This window comes from Pyxicephalus adspersus, chromosome 5 (assembly GCF_032062135.1).
Source record: "Pyxicephalus adspersus chromosome 5, UCB_Pads_2.0, whole genome shotgun sequence".
NCBI lineage: Eukaryota > Metazoa > Chordata > Amphibia > Anura > Pyxicephalidae > Pyxicephalus > Pyxicephalus adspersus.
This window is the reverse complement of record NC_092862.1, coordinates 46,904,614-46,929,640: the sequence shown is the minus strand read 5'-3', so window position 1 is coordinate 46,929,640 and position 25,027 is coordinate 46,904,614. Positions and strand designations below refer to the sequence as shown.

Genomic DNA, 25,027 nt, shown 5'->3' with positions numbered 1-25,027 from the left:
CACTTTAAATCCAAAATGAAGTTGTTCAAATGAAAAAAAGATTAAGTAATGGAAATCGGGAACCATTCAGTAATTTTTTCCAGTTGTTTCAACTCCAAAACGGTCAAGATGTACAATAATGTTTCTACATAGTTCTGTATATTCTGCCTGTATTACATGAAGCCACACATGAGGAGGGTTAGGCAACCCAATGCGCAGCACCCCTCCCCCATTACCTTGTAAGGTCTACATATGAATCCTTACTGCACACCATTGGAGGATGCAACAGTCTGTGCAGGTGTGTATGGGTTAGCTTTTTATTATGCTCTTATCAATTTACAAATTGTGAATGATACCATTCCTGGTGCTGGGTGTTAAATTACCCGGGTGTACCTCATTGGATGTTGGGCATGCCCTAAGTGAGGTTATGATAAATGCTCGTTGGATCTAAATTTGTCATTGGTATCTGAGATTTTTTTTTGTGGAGGTTGAGCTGGGTAGCTGGGACATTCTGATATTCTCTATCTTATTCACCCAGTGTGTGGGATCCTGTAACTGCAGTACTTGGATAACTGAAGATCTGTTGGTGAACTGGTGAGAAAACCCGTCACAAGCTGATATCGGTCAGAGTTTGTAATAAAGTGTTTGTTATACATTCTAGACATTGAGGGATGACAGCGCTGCCTTTAATTAAAGATATTTTAACTTTTGGAATCCTCTTTGTCCCAAGCTGGTGTTTCATCTCCCGAGTCACCTATGTACCAGGCATTACTGCTCTTTATGCTCTGGAAAATAGACCCCCTATTGAGGTAGTTCAGTATTAGATTAGAATTTAGAAATTAGAATATATTACTATGCAGCTTTCGTTAGAATAATACCCGGTGATCCCGACATGAAGGTCTATGTTCAGGTACATCCTGTTGTATGACAACTGTCTATTTGCTGCTGATGTAACACTCGGGTCAAATCCGACCAGTTAAGATCATGGATAGTAACAGTAAGCTAAGTATATAGGAAGGTTTATTATGTTGGTAATTTCTGTATAAGAAAAACACAGCATGCAGTTTTTTGTAAAATGACATATATGCAAATAAATAAAGTAAATTTGTGATAGTCATCTGATCTAATCCATATCATAAAATGTTTTGGAATTTTTTAAAACATTTTTTAAAATAGCAAAGCATGTTAATAAAAACACCACATGCATTGTGCTTTCATCCTTTGATTGTACCATGGCAGACATAACACAAATTAGTGGAAAAATTGGACGTAAATTCAGGCCTGTGTGCTAGAAAAGAGCAGTATAGTTCATGATCAGCATACTGTGAGCTTTGCACAGGTCTGCATGAGAGATCTTGAATATAAAATGTGTTTCTAGGCCTGCTCTCTGTTGATTTTGTTTTTTGAAAGCTGTGTGTCTACTGGAAAAGTTTCCCACATTTTTTGTCATGGTGACCAATGAGGGGAATTCTAAAACTTTTAGTGCTGCCCATAAAAAACATGGTAAAAGAAAATAGTGGCACAGTAGTAATTCCCCACACTTCGGAAGGTTTCCTCTAATTCCCTGTAGTGACTTTCTTTAATTTTTTGGGTCATTCATTTTAAATTAGCTGCCAAACTGTACGATGTAATGGTAATGAACTCATATACATAGCGATGCCTGGTTTATATTATCTTTGTTACTTTTGCAGTATCTTGCTGTGTGACAGAATGGATTTTGGTGTGTATTATCGATGAGATGAGGTAGTTGGTTGAGCAATAATTTACATTTTCACCTGCTATTTTTATAATAATCCTTGGACAAGATATGTTGGGGTCTATACATGCCGTGACATTGTGATACATTAGAGTAACACACAGGTTACCACAACCCACAATGTACAGTTCATTTTCAGGGTTGGCAAAGGCAATGCAACGTGTGCTGCATTAAAAAGGTGTAGGTCTGTTTTATATCCACTCTTACATTGGCTGCCTTAATCAAATGCACATTATTGCAAAGCATTCTTGAAGATCACCTGGGAGTGAGTGGGCCTTAAAGGTAGACCTAACCTAAAATGTTAACATTCTTCCCCATGATATTCAAAAGTTATTTCAGCTTGACAATGCGTTTTAAATGAACCATTTTTTAGTCAACTTGTTCTCAGAACATTTTATCCACAACTAGTTTCTAACTCTACAGGCCAAGGACAGAGGAGAAAGGGTTTTGCGTTGCCTAAATTATATTGACTTCTCTCAATCACTTTGATTTACCTTGTGCTATAGGTTATTTCTAAATTTGGTCATGTCTTAAGCACAAAATAGGAAAATAAAAAAATGCCATGTAATGTTGTATATATTCCTCTTCCCATGCTGCCATAAAGCTCCCCAAAATGTGCTAAATTTCAGCCCTGCTGTTGGAGCCCGTAAGTGATAGTCTTTTAAGAAGACAAAAATTAGATCTAAAAAAGCAAACAAACATTTTCAGGTATAAATTGCTTGCTTTAACATACTTGTTTTTACATTTATTGTACTCTTTTGTTGAATCTATGTGTTGGTGATCTCTTGAAGCCAATTCATGTATGCACCCCAGCAATGGCTTCATGGCATTTCTTAAAGCAGTGATAACCGTGGACCGTGTCTGCCTAATGTGTGGTGCTTGTAGTCTCCAGCTTAAGCCAATGTGACTGGCTTGAATCTGGGAGAAATGCGCAGAGTATTTGTCAGCCTTTAGCAGGAAGTAGCTGAACAATGGTCCTTTGACAGGATTGCAAGGAATGTTTTATTAAAAACTTTGCCCCCTGCAATTTTTTCCTAATTTATGGTATTTTTATTTATTTATTTTTGAATTGGGGTAGTAATAATTTTAGAATGTTTAGTAGAGGTCGTTACATCTTAATTATTTTTCTTTTTTGCGTTTGTAAAAAAAATTGGATAATGGCAATAATAGTAATAATTACTAGTTTTATTATTTAAGGGTTCTGTAATAGCAAATTGCAGTTGTTAGTTCATATAAGTAGTTTTGTATTCAATTCTGAATTTAGTATAATTGTGCTATAAACTTTTAGTGATGCTGGTTACAATTCGTCACTTGAAGCAGAATTATTTATACCCTATTTATACTCGGCTGTTCCCCTTTCGTCATGGGCACCACCATCTTCTTCCTTCTCTTCCTCATTACGATCTTTAGCCATCTTCATTGGCCAGGCTAGGATGACAAAACTCAGTCTTGGCTACCGCAGGGAATGCCTGGATACCCAGCACATCCAAAAACCACTGCTGAGCTTGGATTCAAGTTCAAAATCTCAGGCTACTGTACTGTCCCCTCCTTCCCTTCTCAATCTCTGATTCCTCAGCATTTTTTCCATGACTTTCTTTATTTTCTGTAACGTCCTTGACAGGCTGTGTTTTTGTAAACTTAATAATGTCACAGGATCATGGTAATCCGCTCCAACTGTGTTTACAAGGTTGCTGCACAAACTTAAAAAGATTATCTGCAGTGCTTTGTAAGTTTACAGGTGAAGATTCAGAAAAATTCAAAGCTATCTGCTATCTTTGTGTTTGGGGTAGTGTTTCCATGTTTAGTACACAATTGCTTTAAGTATTGTTTTAGATATTGTTCTCTTTTTCAGGTATCAATTCCTCCTATTGTGTGAAGTCATAATATGATGTTTTTTTTGTATAACACATATCTGAAGAAGCCTTTTAGAAAATGTGTGCAAATGTTAATCCTAAAAGAAAATTTTAGGGGAAGGTACATCACTTTTCCTGCAAAGAATGGCTTGGGGTACTTTACCCCGTTTCTTTTGACCATATTATATAATAATGTCTATATAAAAAGTTTTGAGCACACTAACTACAGGTAATTCTAGAAAATATTATTGAAAATTAAAGTGGCTTTGTGATTATGGGAGCTGCTGTCTGAGCTCCTGCATGACAAAGTAGGACCCCAATACAAAAAAAAAAAAGTTTAGTCCCCCCCCCCCCTGATTATTGCGACACAGAAACTGAATCGAGGAGGAGAACTACAACTATTGGGAGGGAGGGTACACTTTGTATAACAAAAACTCCTTTAAATGATTAATGCATTGACTGGATAAATACACTTTGAAGGGATATAGTGGGTGGTTAGGCTGGGTCTACATGGACGTTTTTTTAAAAACAAATGTAAATGTTCCTATTGTGTTTATATGCGTTTTTATGCACTTTTTTTAGCTTTTTAAAGCTTGCCTTTAAAATGCTGGAAAAGTCCTATGCCAAGTTTTCCCGCGCTTTTATTGTGCGTTACCGTGTTTTTAACTAATTTGCATATCACGTGCTCAAAAATGCAGGGAACCGCAAGAAAAAGGTCTAATTGAAATCAATACAAGCTTTTTCCCATGTTTTTATGTGTTTTTGGGCATTTTTCAGAGTTAACCCAGCGTTTTAATTTGCAAGCAACATTTAAAATAAATGTCATAAACGTGCCTCAAGGAAACGTCCAGGTGTAGATTAGCCAATTGGAATGCATGGGGATTTCAAACAAGGGCTTTAAAAACCTCGGGTTAAACGCTGGGGGAACAGTTTGTGTAGACTAAGCCTTAGGTTTGTATGCTAATTGTTGTACTCTTTTCTGTTCCATTTAGGTGAAAAGGTCATCTGATATTTGTGCAGACCTGTCGATTCCCAGAAAAAATATCAACAGTAAGTTTAATTTATTCTAATATGTGTTTGTGTGTATCTCCCCAGTAACCTTTAGGCAGCGATTTCAACATGCTGTTAGCCTACTGTAATGCCACTCAATCAAAAGCAGTTACATAGTTACAGTGTAAGGTTGAAAAAAGACATAAGTCCGTCAAGTTCAACCATTAGGGAAATAAACATATTCCAGATATAAAACCCTATGGACATAGTTGATCCAGAGGAAGGCAAAAAAAACCTGATACAATTTGCTTGCTCCAACAGGGTAAATAAAATTCCTTCCTGATTAAATGAGGCAGTCGGGTGTTCCCTGGATCAACAGTCTGTTATTTTTACTTCAAAGCTTTATTACCCGGGTATATTCTGTGCTTCCAGAAAAGCATCCAGCTTTTTCCTAAAGCAATCAATCTATAGTAGTTGCTGAAACTACTTCCTGAGGGAGCTCATTCCACATTTTTACAGAATCCCTTCCTTACCCAGAGATTAAACTTCTTTTCCTCCAGACGCAAAGAGTGCCCTCTTGTCCTTTGTAATGATCATAAAGTGAAAAGTTGGGAAGGGAGTTCTCTATATGAATCATTTATATATTTATACAGGGTGATCATATCTCCCCTTAAACTTCTCTTCTCAAGGGAGAATAGATTCAATTCAGCTAATCTCTCCTCATAGCTGAGCTCCTCCATTCTTTTTATTAGTTTAATTGCCCTTCTCTGCACTCTCTCCAAATCCACAATGTCCTTTTTATAAACTGGTGCCCAAAACTGGACTGCATATTGTGATTTGCAGATGTGGTCTGACCAATGCTTTGTACAGGGAAAGGATTATGTCTCCATCTCTGCAGTCCATTATTCTTTTAATACAAAAGAAAGTACTTTACTAGCTTTAGATATTGCAGCTTGGCATTGCATGCTCTTAATATGTCTATGATCTACCAGAACCTCTAGATCCTTTTCCATTTCTGACTTGATTATAAACATCTTATATGGACCTAATTTCATTACATAGTTTGGTGTCATTTGTAAACACAGAAATGCTACTTTTAATCTTAAACTCTATATCATTTATAAAGATGTTAAACAGCAAAGGTCCCAACAAAGGCTATATTCAAATGGCCCTGGCCAAGTCTCATACGTAGGTACTGCACACAGTTATTTAGGCTGAGAATTGTGTGCTATGAGCAGTCAGCTCAAATATGTTGGCTAGTGTAAGAACCAAAATGGGTTGATTAGGTCATGACAATATTGTCATGTGACAGCGCCTTTGCTTCTCGCTTGTCTGTTACGCCCTGGCTGTATGTTGGAGGAGGAGATCACATGCTCCCCCATACCAAGTGGTGTTGACAGAGCAACACTTTTAAGGTGACTATGTCTGGGTCACAATGTATGTCCTAAGTTACCTCATAACATTTTCTTGTAATTTATAACTGGTATGCTCTTTACGATCAATGTTTCCAAGTATGCTAGTCATCCTTCCAATAGTTCTTGGTTTTGAATGACGAGTGTCCTTGTTACTTCTAAGCTGTCTGGTAGGAAGTCTTAAAAATAGTAGAAAAAAAAGGGCATTTTGTCAAAAATATAATGAAAAATAGCAAAGGGCTAATTTTATCCTGTTTTAAGACGTAGCCTACCTAGAATTGTAAAGGGTCATAAGTACTTGAATCTTTAATGTGCTTTACCAAGTTGATATGTACACTTTTTTGAAATGTAAACTTTTTAATTCCTTTTTTTAATTGTTGTATTTCTCCACTCAGGTTATCCCTATTATATTGAATTACCAGTCTTCATTAGGAACGACTTGACTCCTGTTTTGTTCATGGTATGTTATCTCAATACTTCTCTTAAATAATATTTTTAAATTGCCAAGCATTTGGTAATGCATGATATTAATAAGATGAGTGTATTTTCTCTCCAAAAATAAAAGAGAAATGTTGTGTTGGGTTTCCAGGGAAATATTGTGAGTACTTGGCCTTGTTATCTGTACATTGTTCCCTTTATTGTTCCACTGCATTTAGCTGCTGAATGTGAACAAAATCTATTTTTCTAAGTTTAAAGGTGCTTCTTACAGTGTTTATGCTTAGTAATTGGTCAATTTCAGGCAAATTTGTGTAAGCTTTGAACAGAGTGACTTGTAGTTTTGCACATGCTTTACAATTTAAATCTGTATTTCATGTGGTGACACTTACTGCAATGATACTTGTATTCCGGACTAAGAGCAGACCCAGTACAAAGTCCCACCTTTGCACACCCTCCTTGTACATAGCACTTACTTTTCCCCAGGCTTACAGACAACTTTGCCCATGTCTCATGGGTCACCCCTTCCCTCCCACTTAACCCCCTGTCTCAGCACCCTCACCCACCTCAACATTTGGTTAGTGACCTGTTCACCTTCCTAGCCCACTGATCGTAGAACACAGTCAATTCACACACTTACCTTTTCCAAAATGGTCCCTCATTTGCTAGTGTTTTCATCTGTCTGTCTGAAAATAGTGGTGACAGACAGACAAGTTTTAGAAACCTACTTTTTGTCAAGTTGCTGTAGATAATGCCTTCAGTGATTTCACTTTAGATTTTTTGCAAGCTATGAACACTAATTTCTGATATTTCTTCTGGTATTGTACACTTGTAACTTATCTTCAGCTATCCTATTGTGTTTACACTTGCAATTTATTAGATTGTTTCAGTGCTAAGGGGTGACGGGCATGTGTCGTGGATCCTGCTGCCTAAGGACGCCACAATCTGAGATGCTATTTGCAGTGTCTAGCAGTTGGTTGTCTGTTTAACCCACTGCTTAAACACACTCCTATGCTTGTCAACTTCTAGGTTAAAAAAGCAATGCGATTTGAATTAGCTGTGCTTACCTGTGTTTTTGAAGCTTCACAGCTGTCTGTGAACTAGCCCTAAAGTTATTCTCTTCATTTTCTGTAATTCTGAGAAAAAAACTGCAAAGTTTGAAAAGCTATTTGAATCTTTTCCATGAACAACAACTAACTACAGCTTTCTCATTAGTTTGATAATTGTAGAGTGACCCTAGTGATTGTTTATAACAACTTTTTTTTTTCTTTTTTCTTTGTAGGATTTTTTCATAAGCATGTCTGAGACACTGAAATATAATGATGATGACCATAAAACTGTATTTTTAAAGACCCTTAATGAGCAGAGACTTGAAGGTGAATTTTGTGATATTGCTATTGTGGTTGAAGATGTAAAATTTAGAGCACACCGATGTGTACTTGCTGCTTGCAGTACATACTTCAAAAAACTTTTCAAAAAGCTGGAAGTTGATAGCTCCTCCGTCATAGAAATTGATTTCCTGAGGTCTGATATATTTGAAGAGGTCCTTAACTATATGTATACTGCTAAAATTGCAGTAAAAAAGGAAGATGTAAATTTGATGATGTCCTCCGGCCAAATACTTGGCATTAGATTTTTGGATAAATTATGCTCTCAAAAACGCGATGTTTCCACCTCAGATGACAACCCTTCTTCTCCAAAAAATAAATATGCTTATGAAACCAGCCTAAAGATAAGTCGCCCAGTTGGTGAGGCCAATGACAATCAAGATGATGAAGTTGAAGAGATTGGGGACCATGAGGATAGTCCTTCAGATGACACGGTTGAAGGAACGCCTCAAAGCCATGAGGAGGAAAAGTCACCCACTTCTACTCTGAGAGTCCAAGAGGCAATTCTAAAAGAATTAGGAAGCGAAGAAGTTCGAAAAGTCAATTGTTATGGTCAAGAGGTTGAGACAATGGAGACAACCGAACCTAAGGATTTGGGGTCACAGACACCACAAACGCTAACTTATGACAGCATTAATGAAGTAAAAGACGAACAAGCACAGGCGTGGACAACAACTGGTGATATGAAATTTGAGTATTTGCTTTATGGTCACAGGGAGCAGTTTGCATGTCAAGCTTGTGGGAAGACTTTTACAGATGAAGCTCGACTGAGAAAGCATGAAAAGTTGCACACAGCTGACAGACCATTTGTGTGTGAAATGTGTGCCAAAGCTTTTACCACACAGGCACATCTAAAAGAGCATTTAAAAATCCATACAGGGTACAAACCTTATAGTTGCGAAGTGTGTGCCAAATCATTTATTCGAGCCCCAGATCTCAAAAAGCATGAGCGAGTACACAGTAATGAGAGGCCATTTGCATGTCACCATTGTGATAAAGCGTTTAAACACAAATCCCACCTTAAAGACCATGAGAGAAGACACAGAGGCGAGAAACCATTTATTTGTGCTTCATGCCCAAAAGCATTTGCCAAGGCTTCTGATCTAAAACGCCATGAAAACAATATGCATAGTGAGCAGCGCAAGCAAGTGACAAGTAATGCCATTCAAAGTGAAACAGAGCAATTACAGGCAGCAGCGATGGCTGCTGAGGCAGAACAGCAACTTGAAACTATTGCTTGCAGTTAAAAATGTATATAGGTAGATTAACATGTTCTTGGTAACAAGCAGCGGTATTACTATGAAAGTGGAGGTGTTGTATATAGCAGCCAAACTAAATTTTTATTTTGTAATGTTTAGATCTGTAGATGGCTGGTAGCCAATGCTTTGCCCTAGCACAGTTCTCATTTGTAAGAAGAAAAACAAACTACAGACAGACACTGGTTAAACTTCTGCTTCCAAGATACTAATGGATTCTTATTGCTTGCAACATGCTATTCAAGTCTTACCATACTGAAAATGAGCTTCACAAAATACAGTAACTGCACCTTTTTAATTGTATGGCTTATTTTTTTCCTTGGTGTAGAAGCAAAGTGGCCCTTGAGTGCACATGTGCTGGGCAGTAGAAGAAGTTTTGTTTGTTGGAAGCACTGTTTTTCGTGTAGATTTCCCCCTTCCTTTAATGGAATACATGGTGGAGGAAAGCTGTAGCCGTGCTGAACTTTCTGATACCTTCTTGAAACCGGTTGCTATAACACCGTTACTTTTATAGAGTACACCTTTGTTTGTGTGTTATTTTTATGTTTTAGTCATGTCTGGTATGCATTTAAATAATTCTTTCACAGAGACATTTTAGCTAAATGCAAATATTCATATTGTGAAGTTTAGTAAATTCTCTAATGGTATTTGTTTGAATTAAATGAAGGCTCTGTATTAACCCATCCATTTACATTTTTGAGGTAAAGAGAAATCTGAACATAAATACAGCAAGTCTATATTAATGAAGCAATAAATACTAAATAAGTAGTGTGGTTTGCTTTTCCTCAAAGTGCCAATTCATAATTAAAGTGAAACAGCACCATGATAAATAAAACAGGCCCAAAATAATAAAGTGCACTATTTTGCATTTTTTTTTTATTTGCTATGAGTAAGTCGTAACATTTTTTTTTTTTTTTTTTTAGGGAGGTATTTTAGAAAAATACAACACATACCCAGGTTAAAAACTAACTCATTTTTTCCCTCTTGAGCATAGTCAGGCATTTTCACCGAAGTCCATTAATCGATATTTATTAGTGAATACAAGGTTTGGCAGAAGAACTCAGTGGCACAGCAAGGTTTGATAGAAGCTCCTGAAACGTGTGGTTCAGCATGAAGTGTTTGTATCAATGGCTCCTCCATTGCAAGGAAAATACTAAAAAAATAAGCTCGGTCCTGTTGAATGCTCAAAAGAAAAAAAAAACTTTTACCTAGAGCTAGCATTGTTGATTTAAACATTTCAATTTTCTGTCTGTCTCTGGGTTACTACTTTGAGTCCCTTTCCCAGAACACATTTGTAGCAAGTGAAGTCATTACTATTGGTAGAGGATCACGACTGTTTTGCAACTAGAATTTTCAGAAGAAGGTCAGGAATGGTATTCTACATATTTTCTCTAACCATAGTTTTTCTGTATGACTTAGGACCTGGTAATATCTGCATGCTTACCTCTTTTAGATTTATTGTTCTGTAAGCTCAGATTCACTGTTATTCATCAGATCTGAAATGAGGTTGTTTTACTGCTTTTAGAAATGTGTGTGGAGGGTACTGGTGTATTGGTGTTCTAACAGTATATTCTCCAGATATACTTGATATGGTACTCTTGTATACCTATATGTAATTGCAGAACTAAACATATCCTAATCTAATCTATATATTGACTGTTGTAACTACTGGTGCATCATTTTTTTTTTATTTTGAAAACCCTTCAACATGGGTAATTAAATGTACAATATTAAGGATGTGCAGCCACACTCCCTGCAGTTATGTACTTCTACAGGGAGGTTCAATGTAACCTTACATGTTGTTATGCACAACAATATGCAATGCACAGCCCTATGTTGTCTATTCTAGCAACATCTGCCAATTAATAGGCATTTTTTTTTTCCAGGTTGTGCTGTACCTACCGTTTATATACATCTGTTGAGAATGACAGCTGCCCTTCCACACAAGTTCTTAGCATGTATATGGTCAAATAATGGCTTCATGACCATATATTGTAATTATGGGCTCCTATTCAAATATTCAAAAATCTTTTACTGTGGTCTATTACAACATTTAGACGGGACATCAGCTGACCAGTCTAAAAATACATTTTGCTGTTATCAATTTACCTGTGTATTTTGGAACTTAAATCTGTCCTTAAAACCTACTTCCTGTATTTACTTTTGCATTTGTGATTTCATATTCACATGTTTCAGAATCTCCAATGTTTTTGTTCTGTACATGTATGGTAGAAAACTATTTTTTGTAAAGGTGTAATGGTGAAGTCTATTGAGCGACACAGGATTCTATTCTGTAAAGTTATACTGCCACTACCAAGAAATACTAGACACCAGAAAACAATGGATCAGCTAATATATTTCTTCCCACTTCCAGGGTGCCTTAGTTGGTTGCAAGCAGCACACATTTTAGATCAAAGAGGGGACAGGACAAATTTCTCCAAAGCAAGATTTATTGGCCATCGAAAGACAGATAATTCTGTGCTGTGGGGATGTTCAAAAGCGATATCACAAAGGTTGGGAACCATTACCACAAATTATATTCGGACCCAGATTTGATTTGAAGAGACAGTTCCCCAGGGAACCTAAAGGATCAAAGCAAGGAACCTCTCAATCAAAGGCCATTATTATAGATCAACCTGAACAGAAGCTAGATGACAGACAAACCCCATAGCTGAATATCAAGATCTGGGGCTAGCCAAGAGTAAAACTTTTTTACTCTTCAGTTAGCTTACTTCAGTTAGCCAAAACAAAAGAGCTGCCCAGCATCATTGTTTATTTTATGATACAAGACAGGGTAACTGCACAATGGGGCAGTCAAGCTTGCCAAGAACAGGAGGAACTGACCTTCAGGTCTAGGGACCTATGAAAAGGGAGCAAAAGTAGACTAGCTATGATTATTAGTATATATAAACAGCATGTAGTGAAGGGTTCTGAGGAAACACTGGACAGTGTTGACCTGCCAACTTATGAGAATAGGACCCACACATGGTAAAATAAAATTTTAGACTGAAGTAAACCTATGGTGTGACCAGCACCTATAGATCCCACAGATATATAATACGCTATTTAAAAAGGTGACAAATGACCCCCCATGGGGATGCTAACAGGAGGAGTACCCTATAAGAATATTGGTAGCCACCAACAGTAGGCCCCTGGTTCCATGGAAATGCTGTCATGTCACCCTCTAGCAAGAAAGAAGCCACATGACCAAAGCCTGAAGTGGAGGGGAAAAAGTGGGGGCAAAGGGGGGGGGGTACCCGTTCAAGCAATTTTTGTTAGTAGACACTTTGTCTGCATTCCAACTCTTGAGCCAGTGTACTGCCTATATATATATCTCCTTCATTAAAGCTAAACTGTAATTACATAATATATTAAGATTAGCTTCTCAAATAAGAAAAGAGTTCTTTGGTCCTAAACTTGTACCCTGTATGGATTTACAGTCTGACAAAGTAGTGTAGGTGCTTTTACTGGCTGCAAAGTAGAGACAAACAGTTGTGCCTGTTTGTCTCTACTTGTTCTACAGTGTTCATCAGCTATGTCCTTTTAACATTGATACCATTCTAGTTCAACTAATTTTATTCAGATTTACCGCAGGTTTTATCAGCATAGTCCAGCACTTGAATTCCCTGCCAAATGGGAACAATTCTTGTATGTGGTAGGGAGCTGTAATGACAAAGTGGAAAATTCTCTGATATTCTCTGTTAACTGGCTTGCTGGAAACAAGCAGGTGGTCCCTCCCTGTGTCCTAACATTGTACGTACTGCTTCTGAGTGCTACCAGAGTCTTCCCCATTCTCAAGAATAAACTATGTGGACATGAGTTCTAAAGACCTGGGGTCAGGGTCTAAATGGGACACCGTAGCCAAAGGAAAGGGTTGTGCTATGTTTGCTTTAATGAATTTTGCAGGGAATGTGCTATAGCGTGTCTAATACCTCTTTTTTTCAAACTCAGAAATGAGCTTGGCTAGTGTAATCCACACTGACCGAGATAGGATGTTCAAAATGACAAATCAAGGGATGCCCCGCTAGAGCTCAGAGAATGATCTGAAAGGTGACCTCAACTACAGGTGTGTGTGGGCGACACTCCATGTGTTGTCAACATTCAGACCTACAGCCTTAACCCTTACACCATATGTAACCAGCACATTAACAGGTATTTCATTGGTTACAATAGGGAGAGCGCTCACAGCTACAACCTGTTAATAGAATAGAAATAATAGAAAAAAAAAAAGCTTGTTTAAAGAAGTAGAACAAAAGTATTTAGTAGTTGTTAGAGCTGACAAATACGGACAACCTCTTAGGACACAAAAAAACAAAAGCATGCTGGTAGTGGTTAAACCACATGGGTCTTCTTTTTGCCAGTGTCAAATACTAGGGGTGGTAATATAACCCAGCAGTATAGAGAGTACTGTGTCAATCAATAGATGGTAGAGAAAATACTTAGTCGTTTATCTGGATATATTTAAAATTTGGTAATCATGTTTGAGATGCCATTTTGGTAAAACATAATTTCACTATTAAGCATTGTTATGGATTTAAGCCCACATCACGCTGAAAACTGGACAATTAAGTATGTGTATCATGTTTAATTGTACACAATATTTCTCTCATTTTTGTGACTTTGTTATCCCTTACGAACCCCCATTTTTTGTTGGAGAATATTTTAAAAGTATTAAAAGTTTTATCATGTTCCAACAGGTATACAGTCTTTAAAGAAAAAATATGCAGTTGCTGTAATGTGAGCTTTTTTTAAAGAATCGGTTTGTGTTTTAGAAATTAAATTTTACATCGCCTGGTTTAAGTTTTTTATGCAACTTTAATATTTATTTTTAACATGTTGCGTGTAATTTGAACAATTAACATTCTACTTTATTGCTTTGAAAAAGGAGTTTTTTTAATCTGTATATGGGATAAATACACCTTGTAAGTCTTTAAACGGCAATCACATTGATGAACAGTAACTGTGCCACTTTTTTGCCAATACATGGCTAAAAAAACAACTTCCAATGCTGCAGTTACTTTCTTTTGAAATATTAGGTTATCTGTCTAATGGCATACAATTTCAGAAACTATTAAGCATCACATCTGCATGAACGTGAACGTTTCTGTGTATGTATATATATTATTTGGTCAACATCAGCAAACCTTGTACCAGTGAACAAAGGAAATTAAACTAGTAAAAGTAGATGTGCTAACTCAGTAATGTGCACAAGACTAGTGCTACATATTTGTTATTAAATCACTGTTCTCAATGTGAACACAAACATGATTGATAATCCTCAACTGCTGTTTTACAAGTTTCCAAGTAATTTCCAACAGTACAGTCATAAGAAAGAACAATATGAAAATAGGGCAATTGTACATCCAATAAAGACCCCAGTAATAAACAAAAGGGTATAACCATTTAGACACTAATAGCAGACATGGATTTTTACAAGATCCATTTCAGGTTTGGTGAACACTTAGGTTCTCCCACGATCCTTACAAGAAACTCACATCAGGTAGTGCATATATGGTGAATGTTTGTGTGTGTGTGATTATTTATATTAATATATATGCACATATATGCTTCTCTGACAGCAGGCTCTGGGTGAATAGTGTTACTGCAAATGCAGTAAACCAGAATTAAAAGGGCACTTTCAAATTCAAAGTCATTCTCTGTGAGTTATTTTGAGCTTCTAGTAGACTTAATTTTTTCAGCCATCCTTTTCTTACCTTGCTGTAAGTCCATTCTGTGTGGATATGGACTTTGGGAGTCAGAGCATGCTATCCTCCCTAGCTTGGCTGAGTGACCATTTTTGCTATATTCCTGAAGTTTTTTATCCATTGCCCCAAATCAGAGTAAATTTTACCCAATTATTCCTAAATATCTGGTTCGTTACAAACTTCCTCTACTTAGGCATTACGTTTGAAGACCATCTTCCAAGACAATGTTTATGAAGGTTTTCTTCTAACCAGATGGTAAGTTTGGGGTACAGCACACTGGATCTTTTTTGTGTGTGTTATACTCTTGGTTCTAAAGTTAGATTTGCATTTTACACAGGGTTATGTTCTGATTGCCGCCCAGGAGCTTTCCATCATATCTAAGGTTCCAAAGCCACAGCAAACACCCCTTTCAGAAATCCACCATTAGGAAAGTACAAAATTTTATGCAAAAGAGGAAATGTCCATAATATTTTTATTATTGATCACTTTAGCCTATGCATTTACATTGAATGTGCTATGCTGTACTAAAAAGAAGTATTTAAATTAAAAAATTGAGCAATTTTTTTTTTACCTATCTGTATATCTTTAAATTGTAAAAAAGTATCCTACACCCTTTCCAGGTTTACAAGGCAGAATACTCTAAACACATATGATTTAGTACTTGGCAAAACATGAGTTAAGCTTTGGTCCGTACACAATAGTTAGTGAGAAAAAAAGCCCTTGCCCACCAAATGTGTCCTGTAAATCTTTTACTTTTTTTTATTTTTCTGGTGATCAGCTTATTGCTGTATGTAAGATCATTTTGAATACTGTCTTCCGTTGCATCTGCCAGTTTACAGTGTACACTTCTATACAGTGATTCTGTATTTTTCTTTAGTTGCATGTGAAGAACTAAGAAGATACAAAGTTTGAAGTTTGATATTTTCTCCATAATAGATATTGTTGATTCATAAATATATTGTTCTGTGTGGGAAGTGACTGGGTTTTGTAAGGAGGCTGCATGCACATCATGAATAAAGCATGATACAGCTGATCATTTCATCTTTGTTTTTATTAGATCATTACCAGATTTAACTCAATTGATCAGCTGCTTTATTTTTTGTATAGCTAAGTGCATAAACATGTAGCTTTGTATCACCAATGTATGCATGTAAACTCCTTAAAGTGTACCTGAACTCTGGATGCTTTTTTTTTAATATATGGGATGTGTGTTCTCTAAAACATTATTAGATACATACTTCAACTTTGTCTCTGTCTCCACGAAATCACATTATTTATATATTCCAACTTCCTTCTTGAAACCCTTTTTTAAGCAAAAGTAGGAATAGGACTACTTACAAAATGTGATCTGATACCAGTTTACAGACAAGAAAAAGAATAGAACAGGAAAAAGGAATAGAATAGGACTTATGAAGGAAAATACTAAAAAACATGTATTGTATGCACGTACTGGGTAAATATCAGTAAGGAGAAACTATTATGTTTATTAAGATGATCATACTAACCTTTTGTGACTCAAAGTAGGATCAGTGTCTTGGATAGTATCAAGAAACAAAAGCCAGTGTACAAACAGAAAATGGGAATATCTGAGGAAACAAAGTAGGGTTAAGTAGCCAATCCTACTTAATATAATTATTACTGTTATATAATCTACTAGACCCCCTGGGAATGTACTACTTTTCTTGTACACACTCTTTGAGGTTTGGAAATGTACAAAATTTGTTCAATATTTACAGGAAGTGTTCACCCCCGTTGATTGAGCATTTCACTTTTAACTTTCCCTGGAACCCATACTAGTTATGTATAATGGAGCATCCCTCTAAAGATCGCTACTTGGTTGTAACCAGAATGCACTACCGGGCAAGAAAAACAATAGCACAATACTTGTTGTCTTTGAATACACTTTGGAATTTTGATATACCTGCACAGGTTGGCCCCAAAAGTTTGGAAAGCAGATGACTTGCTGATCCAACTTTGGCACCCCTTGTATGGATATTTAAAAACAGACTTTTCAGAGGGTTCCCAACTTAAAACTGATGTAAAATGTATATGTCTGTCATTAAGTATCTTTCCCGCTGTATAAAAATTACACAATGAGTATTTTTCAGGAACTAGAAACATCATTGTCTTTAGTTACCTTTTATTTACAATGATACCTTTCTTTATATTTTCACATATTATGCTCTATTCCAGAACTGCACTGGATGCTTTTGTTTGCTATACCAGTGCTTGGACATTTGGTGACTGCATGTATGTACCTCTCTGCAATGTTAGTAACTTTGTGTTTTGTTGACTGTAGTTTTCCTTTTTGTTTTGTTCTCTAAACCAACCTGTAAAAAATGATAACTTGCTGAATAAAAAACATTTTTGGTGCTAAAAAAAATTACATTTAGCGAGATTTTAGGGCTTGTGTGTTGGCTGGTTACAGCTTATTTTCAAATTCTCAGAAGTTTGTACCCACTCTGGATTTGAAAAAAGGGCCCAAGAATTGTTGAAGAATGAACATTAGGAAAGTAAAGGGCAAAAAGAAGACCTTGCTAATAGGATACTGGGAAGATTTTTATTTTATATTTTTTTTACCCAATGCACAAAAATTTAGAAGAAAATGCAAAAAGCAGGTGTAAATCATATTATAAACTGATTGTTTTGTCATTTTAGCTTTTCTTTTCTTAGTTGAAAGTTAAATGGACACTGAATGCTCAAAAGCATTCTGCACCAATTTACTATAGACAGTGCTGTATTTATGTGATACTTTTGGGAGAATTGGAACGCATAACCAGTTAGGGTCCAAGTACTGTAAGGAGATGTTCCCATACAACAAAATTGCAAAAGTTTTCAAGCCTCCTGGATATTTTCCTATTCACCAGACTGGACATTTGGTTTGCTCATACTTAGGCTTGCAAGTCTAGACTTTTAAATTGTGTCAGTCTCTCAAAACAATTCCAGGTCTCTCCAGGTTATCACATGTTAATCTGGTTCAGTTGCCTCTCTGTTTAGGTCAGACAGGTCTGGACACAAGCTCCCAAGATGTCCTTGCACACATTACCCTTGCAGCACATAAGAGCCCTGAATGAATACAAACTGCTCACATGGGGGTAGCACCCACCTGCCTGTGATCAGCCTTCTCACTTAGCCTCTTCAGAGACCTTTTCACTGCCTAAAACAGTCTTTGTCCCTGTCACTTACATTATTTCACAGAGACAGGCAATGTGAGCAATTGCAGCTAATAAATATACAGTGCTCAAAAAACTTACTTACAAGTTACACTTTTAGAATTAAAATGTTTCCAGACAGGAAGCTTAGGTCATTGTCAATTGGTTTCACCTGCTTTGGTACAAATGAAAATGTATCATTGGAGGGATGCACAGACCTCCATGTGGTAGCTAATGATGCCCTGACTTCTTTTCGGTACCAGGATTAAATCCTCAGACCCATTTTCAGACTTCAGACGCCATTCCAGGCGTGAGTTACTCCTAGTGCAGCACCATGCCCAACCTCATTCTGCTACAGTGTGCAGGCAGTTCTTGGATGATGAAAGCATAATTCCTTTAACTGGCCCTCATTCTCCAAACCTTAATCCAACAGAGATTCTCTGGGACATTACATATCCGTGCATCCAACTGGCTAAGTAGTGCCACAGACTATCTGGGAGTTCACTGATGCTTTGTTCCTGGTATGGGACTAGATTCATTATTCACTATTCATTGTGTCATCAGAAGCATGTCCAGATGTTGTTAGATGTGCACAGGCGGGGGGCATAAATGGGGGTTAATGATTTTGGTTTACATTGACTGTTCTTATGAAATTTTGTTGTCCATTAATTACACAGTGTATATTACATTATATTTTTTATATATGACTAGAACCTTTCAATCATCAAAATCTGATAGGCTTTTCCAGTGATCCAAACTACAATTCTTTATACTCTCCCTGGAAAAGCTGGAAGGTAGATCTGCATGGAAATCTGGGATCATTTAGGCAACTAGGTATTTGTAAGTCACCAGTACGAATAATTCATGAATGCATTGGTGCATATTCTTAGGAATTGAGGAGACATTTTTACAGGCTAACAGCATCCAGTAATTGGACTGCCTATTGTTGTGATAGGACACTCACCTCTGTCAATGGGATGTAGATTGCTTTGTGCAGGCTGCAGTAATATGTTCCGCTTATGATATTGGCAACATGAATACACAAGCAATGAAGACAAGTCTTCTGGAAACGAAAGTTGGTGTATTTATTTGGAAAAAGATTGTTCGTTTGGTACAAGATATGGTTCAATTACTTTTTTTCATAGTGCTTTTGTAGTAGGGTTCCACATGTGTTGCTACATAAGTCATTCCTCTATTTTGTATAGGTCAGTCACCTGCCACCCTGAAAGCACATATGTAGCCTTCTATGCTTGATCTAATTACATTTATTAAAGGCTGTGAAGAAACTTCAAACAGCTTCTAGTGTTTCCAAAAAGACAGCACATTGCGAATTATGAAATCCTTTAATATGCAGTAGAAATTTGACATAACCCAGGTTTAGGAACACAGTTGTTGAAGATTTATTTTTTGTCAGTTCAATGAAAATGAACACAAGAAACTCATTATCTGTTACACTGGCATGGTCTACACATTGGAAAAATGATTATCGCATATATTATAGCTAAGAGATTTAAATGCAAAATCCATCTCCACATTAATATTAAGCAAAACGAATATTATATACATTTCAGAAACATCAATTTTATTCTGTCACTTTTAAATTACTACTCTTTGGTGGCGGAACATGGAATACATTAAAACCTGTAAAATATTAATAACCGTTCATATTTCTCTTTTGGAATGCAGGAAAGTCAGAATGTTCAATTTGGTTCATCTTTTGGTTTTTACTATTAAAATATTATATATATTTTGTTATATTATTATATATTTTATTACTATATATTATTTTGTTTTCAGAGTCTAGGCAAGTACACAATATCAAGGTGTCATATTGTTATATGTGTATCTTCACTAAATAAAAGATGTAACAAATTCTACACAAAGATCAACCAGTCAGCAAACCCCAATTAAAAATGGTGGATACACCAATATACAGGCATGCCCAGACAAACAATCCTAACCTATGTTAAGGATTAGTTTAAGCATTTCATTTTTTCACCATTTTCATGATTATTTATTGCCTTGGTTTAAACCAGGGACTTGTTCCAAATGAACAAGTTGCAGTGCTGAGCAACAGGTTGTAGGTAGCGAAGGCTCTGGGGTAATCATAACTAAATTGTTGAATAGTGTGCACACACCATACCAGGTTTAGCCAAGATAAAGGTATGTTCAAGTATAAAAATGTTTGCCATGTATTCCTAAAAATCAAACTGTGCGGTTTGATTTTTAGAAATGAAATTATCACATCTATTTGGAAAATTTGACAATAGTATTTTATTTAAAATTCTGTGGAGTGAAAATGGCTCACAGTCACACTTTAGCCAAAACGAGGAGGTGATGATTTGTAAAACAGTCACTGTCTAGAGCTGCTGGGCTTCATCCTTATAGGAAACTAGGAGACTGAAGTTTGTAGGTCAGAAAGCTATGTAAATAAATTGTTAAATTGGTTTTCAATAAGACTATTATGCAATTAGGATGTCAGTGTATGGCAGCTTTTGTTAAAATCCTTTCAGGTTTCCTGGAAAGAAGGTCTGCCAATACATTTAGTACATATATCCTAAATCCATGAAAATATACCATTATACAGGTTGAGCACATAGATGTATAAACTGACAACATAACAGGGAGTGGTTGCATAATTGTTTTTATTATTCCCAAATGGATTTCGTATAAATGATGTTAAATAAAGTTGAGTAATTGTATTGTTTTTGTTATATCATTTCTCTGGATAATAATGAAATATTTGCATTCTTAGGGGTGTTACAGTAACTTTTGCTGTCCTAACTAGAACTTAACAATAGTGCTGAAGTGGAGGCACTGTGTTGTTCAATTAAGTGCTTTACAAAGAATCTTGACTTCTGCTCATATTCACACTGAGGTGAGTAGACAATTCTTGATGTGCAGAGGTTTGACACCCTCTAACTATATCTGTGCCATCAGCAAAGCCCATCCTTCCAAGGATGCTCTAACTCTGCAAATGATGTGCCAGACCTCTGCAAACGGTGGCTCAGAGGTTAGCACTCTGGTCTTTGTAGTGCTAGGTCCCAGGTTTGAATTTCCCTGTGTCTGTGTGGGTTTCCTCCCACATCCCAAAAACATGCAGTTAGGTTATTTGGCTCCCCCCCCCAAAATTGATCTTAGACTGTATTAAAAAATGACTACGGTAAGGAGATTTGATTGTGAGCTCCATTGAGGCACAGCTAGTGACATGACTATGGACTTAGCCCCAATCATTCTATAGCCCCAATCATTCACATGCTGAGGCTTTCTCCTTGCTCACCCATGTGGAAGATTGGGTGCTTTGGACATGGGCATCTAGACAAATCCTAAATTCCTTTAAATTTAAATATGATATGAATAATAATTCAATAAAATTTCTTCTTAGTTTTAAGTCATCAGTAAAGGAGTGAACACACAATTTATATACCAATATTTTGTTATATTTTAATGACTATTTATCCATAAGAAAATAATAGGAAAATCTTTGGAATACCTCCATATGCATATGCTTAGGTTTAGCAGGATTGGCATGAGATAAATATGGGAGTTTTAATTGCTGATCTCCTTCTAAAAAATAAAATAGTCTTAAAACAGAAGATGTGTGACAGGCCAGCAATAGGAATTTTAAATAAGAAAGGTCAGGAATGACAGACTTCATCAGTTTGTGAAGAACAGTATATACAGTATACAGTATCAAAGCAGAAATAATAAAGTGACTGTAAAGAAAATCAGGTCAGATGAATGGTCCTTGCAGTAAAAGACCTTTTATATTCCCAGTGGTTCCATCCATTGTCTCCTATATCACTTAAGGATTTGTAGCGACATAGGGTTGGAGTATAAAAGCTATGTTAGGGACTTGTTTCTTGTTCCCTTGTGTCAGTTGCTGTGATGTTTTTGGATTATAAACAACATATGGAAGACCATAAATATTGCTAATAAAATATGTTTTTTTACTGGATTGCACTGCTGCACTTTCTCATATTATGGTATTATACATATCATTGCAAATGTTTAGAAAACTCCAGTGATAACACCATAAAAATACTATAGTAATAATCATATTTTTCTTGCAGTTTTTAAATGGGCTCCTACAGATCGTAACTCTTTACTACCTGCTCTGCAACAGCAAAGTAGGTGGGTTAAAGTATACATTGGCTATGCCTTTGTTATAACATAATATTCTGCATTTCTAGAGTGCATGAAATGCATAGGAAGATTAGACCTCTTGACTCAAACTTGGTAAACACAGAGCAGTCTGAATTTTTCTAATCAACATAAACATTACTGAACCCATATGTCAGTGGGCACTGCATTTCACAGTAACATTTAATAATACAATTTTTTCTCTGTGTTTTGCAGTCCTGTATAAAGCAGTTTATATATTTAAGGTTATATTTCATTTTGATGTAATAGTATAATATACCAATACAAAAAACAAACTATTGGAATGGTCACAACTTTAGCATAAATGGGAAATTACATTATAAATCCATACATACACATTATTATACAATTATGTTATTCCACTCTGCATTCAACAGCGAGGCTAAAGGTCAGTGCACCCCAGACTGTAATTACAAAGGACTAGTTAACAGATTTTTTTTACATTCTTTTAATAGGAATGTTTAGTCAACCTTGGATGTTAAATGTTTAAATGTCACACTCTGCTCATGCAGTTCTACTGCTCTGGAATAATTAGAAACAATTAGCTGGCCTTCCTACTGTGGTATCGCAGCAATCAGCATAAGCTCTTCTTTTTTTTTTTTTTTTCCAAATAAATCCTCCCATCACCTTTTGTCATTCAGAGAGCTGAGCAGAAGTGAGCTCTGATGGTGCTGATTGCTCCATTAAGTGATCCCCAGAGCGCAGTGAGTCAGCCAGAGATAGGGGTGTAGCTGCCAGCAGCAGAGAACTGTCCGAGGTGCTGAAAGTCAGTTGCCAGTATCAGATCTTCTTGCCTTATCCATCCTTTCTATTTCTTCTGGCTGCTTCCTTTCCCCAGCCACTTCATTGCAGAGGGAAATTAAAAACAATGGTCTATTCTCCAGGTAAACTCTTCTTCTCTTTCATTTCTGCCTTTTCATACATTGCTTAGCTGTTTTAGTGACCTGGTAGAGGAAAGAGGCCGAGTGTTAAAGATATAAGAAGGGGGAGGCAACCTTTGGAGAATTAGAAACCATCTGCATGTGATCAGCAGTTTCCTAGCAGAGGGGGAGAGCAGGAAAGCAAGAAAAAAAAAAACAAGGGGACCTATTATTATTCATTGGCAAAAGACTGAGGTTGCTTCTGGGAAAGGCTGTCGCCTGCTGCCTGCTCACAAATGTACAAGAGTAAGTCTATTCTTGGATGCAAGGACAGTGCTGTTAAAAGTTTTAATTCACTGTAGTTCTAGATCATTAGAATCCCTAACAACAAAACTGTTGCAAAAATACTGAAACCTTATAGATTATTGATTTTTAGAAATTGAACTTGCATTGAAAGGGTTAAATATGATTGAACTTAGGCAACAAAATGTAATTGTCTAATGCACCTTGTCATGCAAGAATGATGGACATTGCTTTAATAAGTAGGTATTAAAAATTAAATTGCAATGTGTCTATTTATATAGTATGGTTTTTAAATTCCTGATAATCATGACCTACTTTGGTAAAGTTGGAATGTGAATTTTTGATTATGCTATATGGAAATTTAGAACAAGGTGCCACAGAGTCTATGTACCTGCTTAATTATTTAGGAATGTCTATGTATAATGTTTATTTTATTGTTTTGTGGTTTTTCCCTCCCGTTTTGTCTCCCCAACTAAAGGGCTTCTTCCAATTTCTACAATGACTACATAATCCTCCTTATCTGAAAGCCCAGATGTTTCCCACAATTAAGTATACCAATTGTGTTTACATTTCAAAGAGTATCTTTAGCTGCATCTGGAATTACATTTGCAATGCAATACTTGTACATATGGGATGCATATATTACTGGATTTTGTAATTAGGTGTATATTTCCATACTGTTTTCTTTGTATAGATTAAAAGTAAGAACAGATGGTCAGTTGTAAGCGAGCGATAGTATTTCTCATGCTGGTAATTCTGTCCAAAAGTTGTCAGGAGCAAAGTTTTTAGGATTTGTGTCAATTTATTTTTGTAATTAAACATTTTTCAGAGATCATCTTTATGCTCATCATTTTATCAGTTTCTGTTTGTTAAAAACCTTGTTTCTATAAATAATTTGTAATTATATATGTTGCCGTTCAGTATACAGGCTGGCCATTTCCTAACAGACGGTGGTTGTGCTTTACTACCCCTATTTGTAATTTAGGTATATGAATGAACCATAAATAAGTTGGATCTGCTTGGTGTTACCAGTCAGGATTAAAGATGCTATATCCCCTTATTAATTGGTCCAACAAAGAAGGAGGTTCAATTGTTGGTAATTTAAAGGCATCTACATACACAATATTTATTAGTTTGGTAAACCCCTCCAAAAAATTTGAGAGCATTAACTTGTTCTGTAACAATCATGAAAAAACCTCCTAACTTAGAGCAGGGTACCAGAATATAGGAGACCATCATATAACTATTGCAAAAGTCAATGTTACAGTCCAAAATAGCTCTCTATATCTCTAAATGATACCAATGGAGAATTTCCCCTTCTCCAGCTTATGGTTCTACTAAATTGTATAGTGATATTGAGATCCAGTACATCCAGATCCTCAAACATCATTGCAGCAGAAACATGGGAATATATCATCAGCCTGCTGTCTGTAAAAAAAAAGAAAGGCAAGCAAGCAGAGCTATCCTCCTGTTAGCAAATGCAATGAGTATTCTTTTACAGTGAAATACAAGACGCTGAAATCAATACAAATTCATGTATTTAAAGTGTGACTCTGCCCAGACTGTGGATGTAAGAGTTTACATATTCCTAACAGACGGTAAAACAGCTTTGAAAAACCACCCCTAAACTCTGTAACTACATTTACCAGGTTACAAGCACCCAGGGCTGGCAGGGTGTTAAATCTCTGATTCCATTAATAAGAGGAAAATTGGAAAATCTGCGCTTTCAGTGCTTGTGAACTTTGAGATTAATTTCTCCACAATGCCTATATAA

At 36.3% G+C, this 25,027-nt stretch overlaps 1 protein-coding gene across 1 annotated transcript in view; it reads left to right on the top strand.

Moving 5' to 3' along the window:
• ZBTB14 (zinc finger and BTB domain containing 14) overlaps positions 1-22,701 on the top strand; it is a 28,397-nt gene extending 5,696 nt beyond the window's left edge. Inside the window, exons 2-4 of the mRNA XM_072411381.1 lie at positions 4,581-4,638; positions 6,386-6,450; positions 7,708-22,701. Of these exons, the coding sequence (XP_072267482.1) occupies positions 6,448-6,450; positions 7,708-9,060 (1,356 nt within the window). The 5' untranslated portion in view covers positions 4,581-4,638; positions 6,386-6,447 and the 3' untranslated portion in view covers positions 9,061-22,701. The remainder of the gene's footprint in view (positions 1-4,580; positions 4,639-6,385; positions 6,451-7,707) is intronic.
• Positions 22,702-25,027: the final 2,326 nt, after the last annotated feature.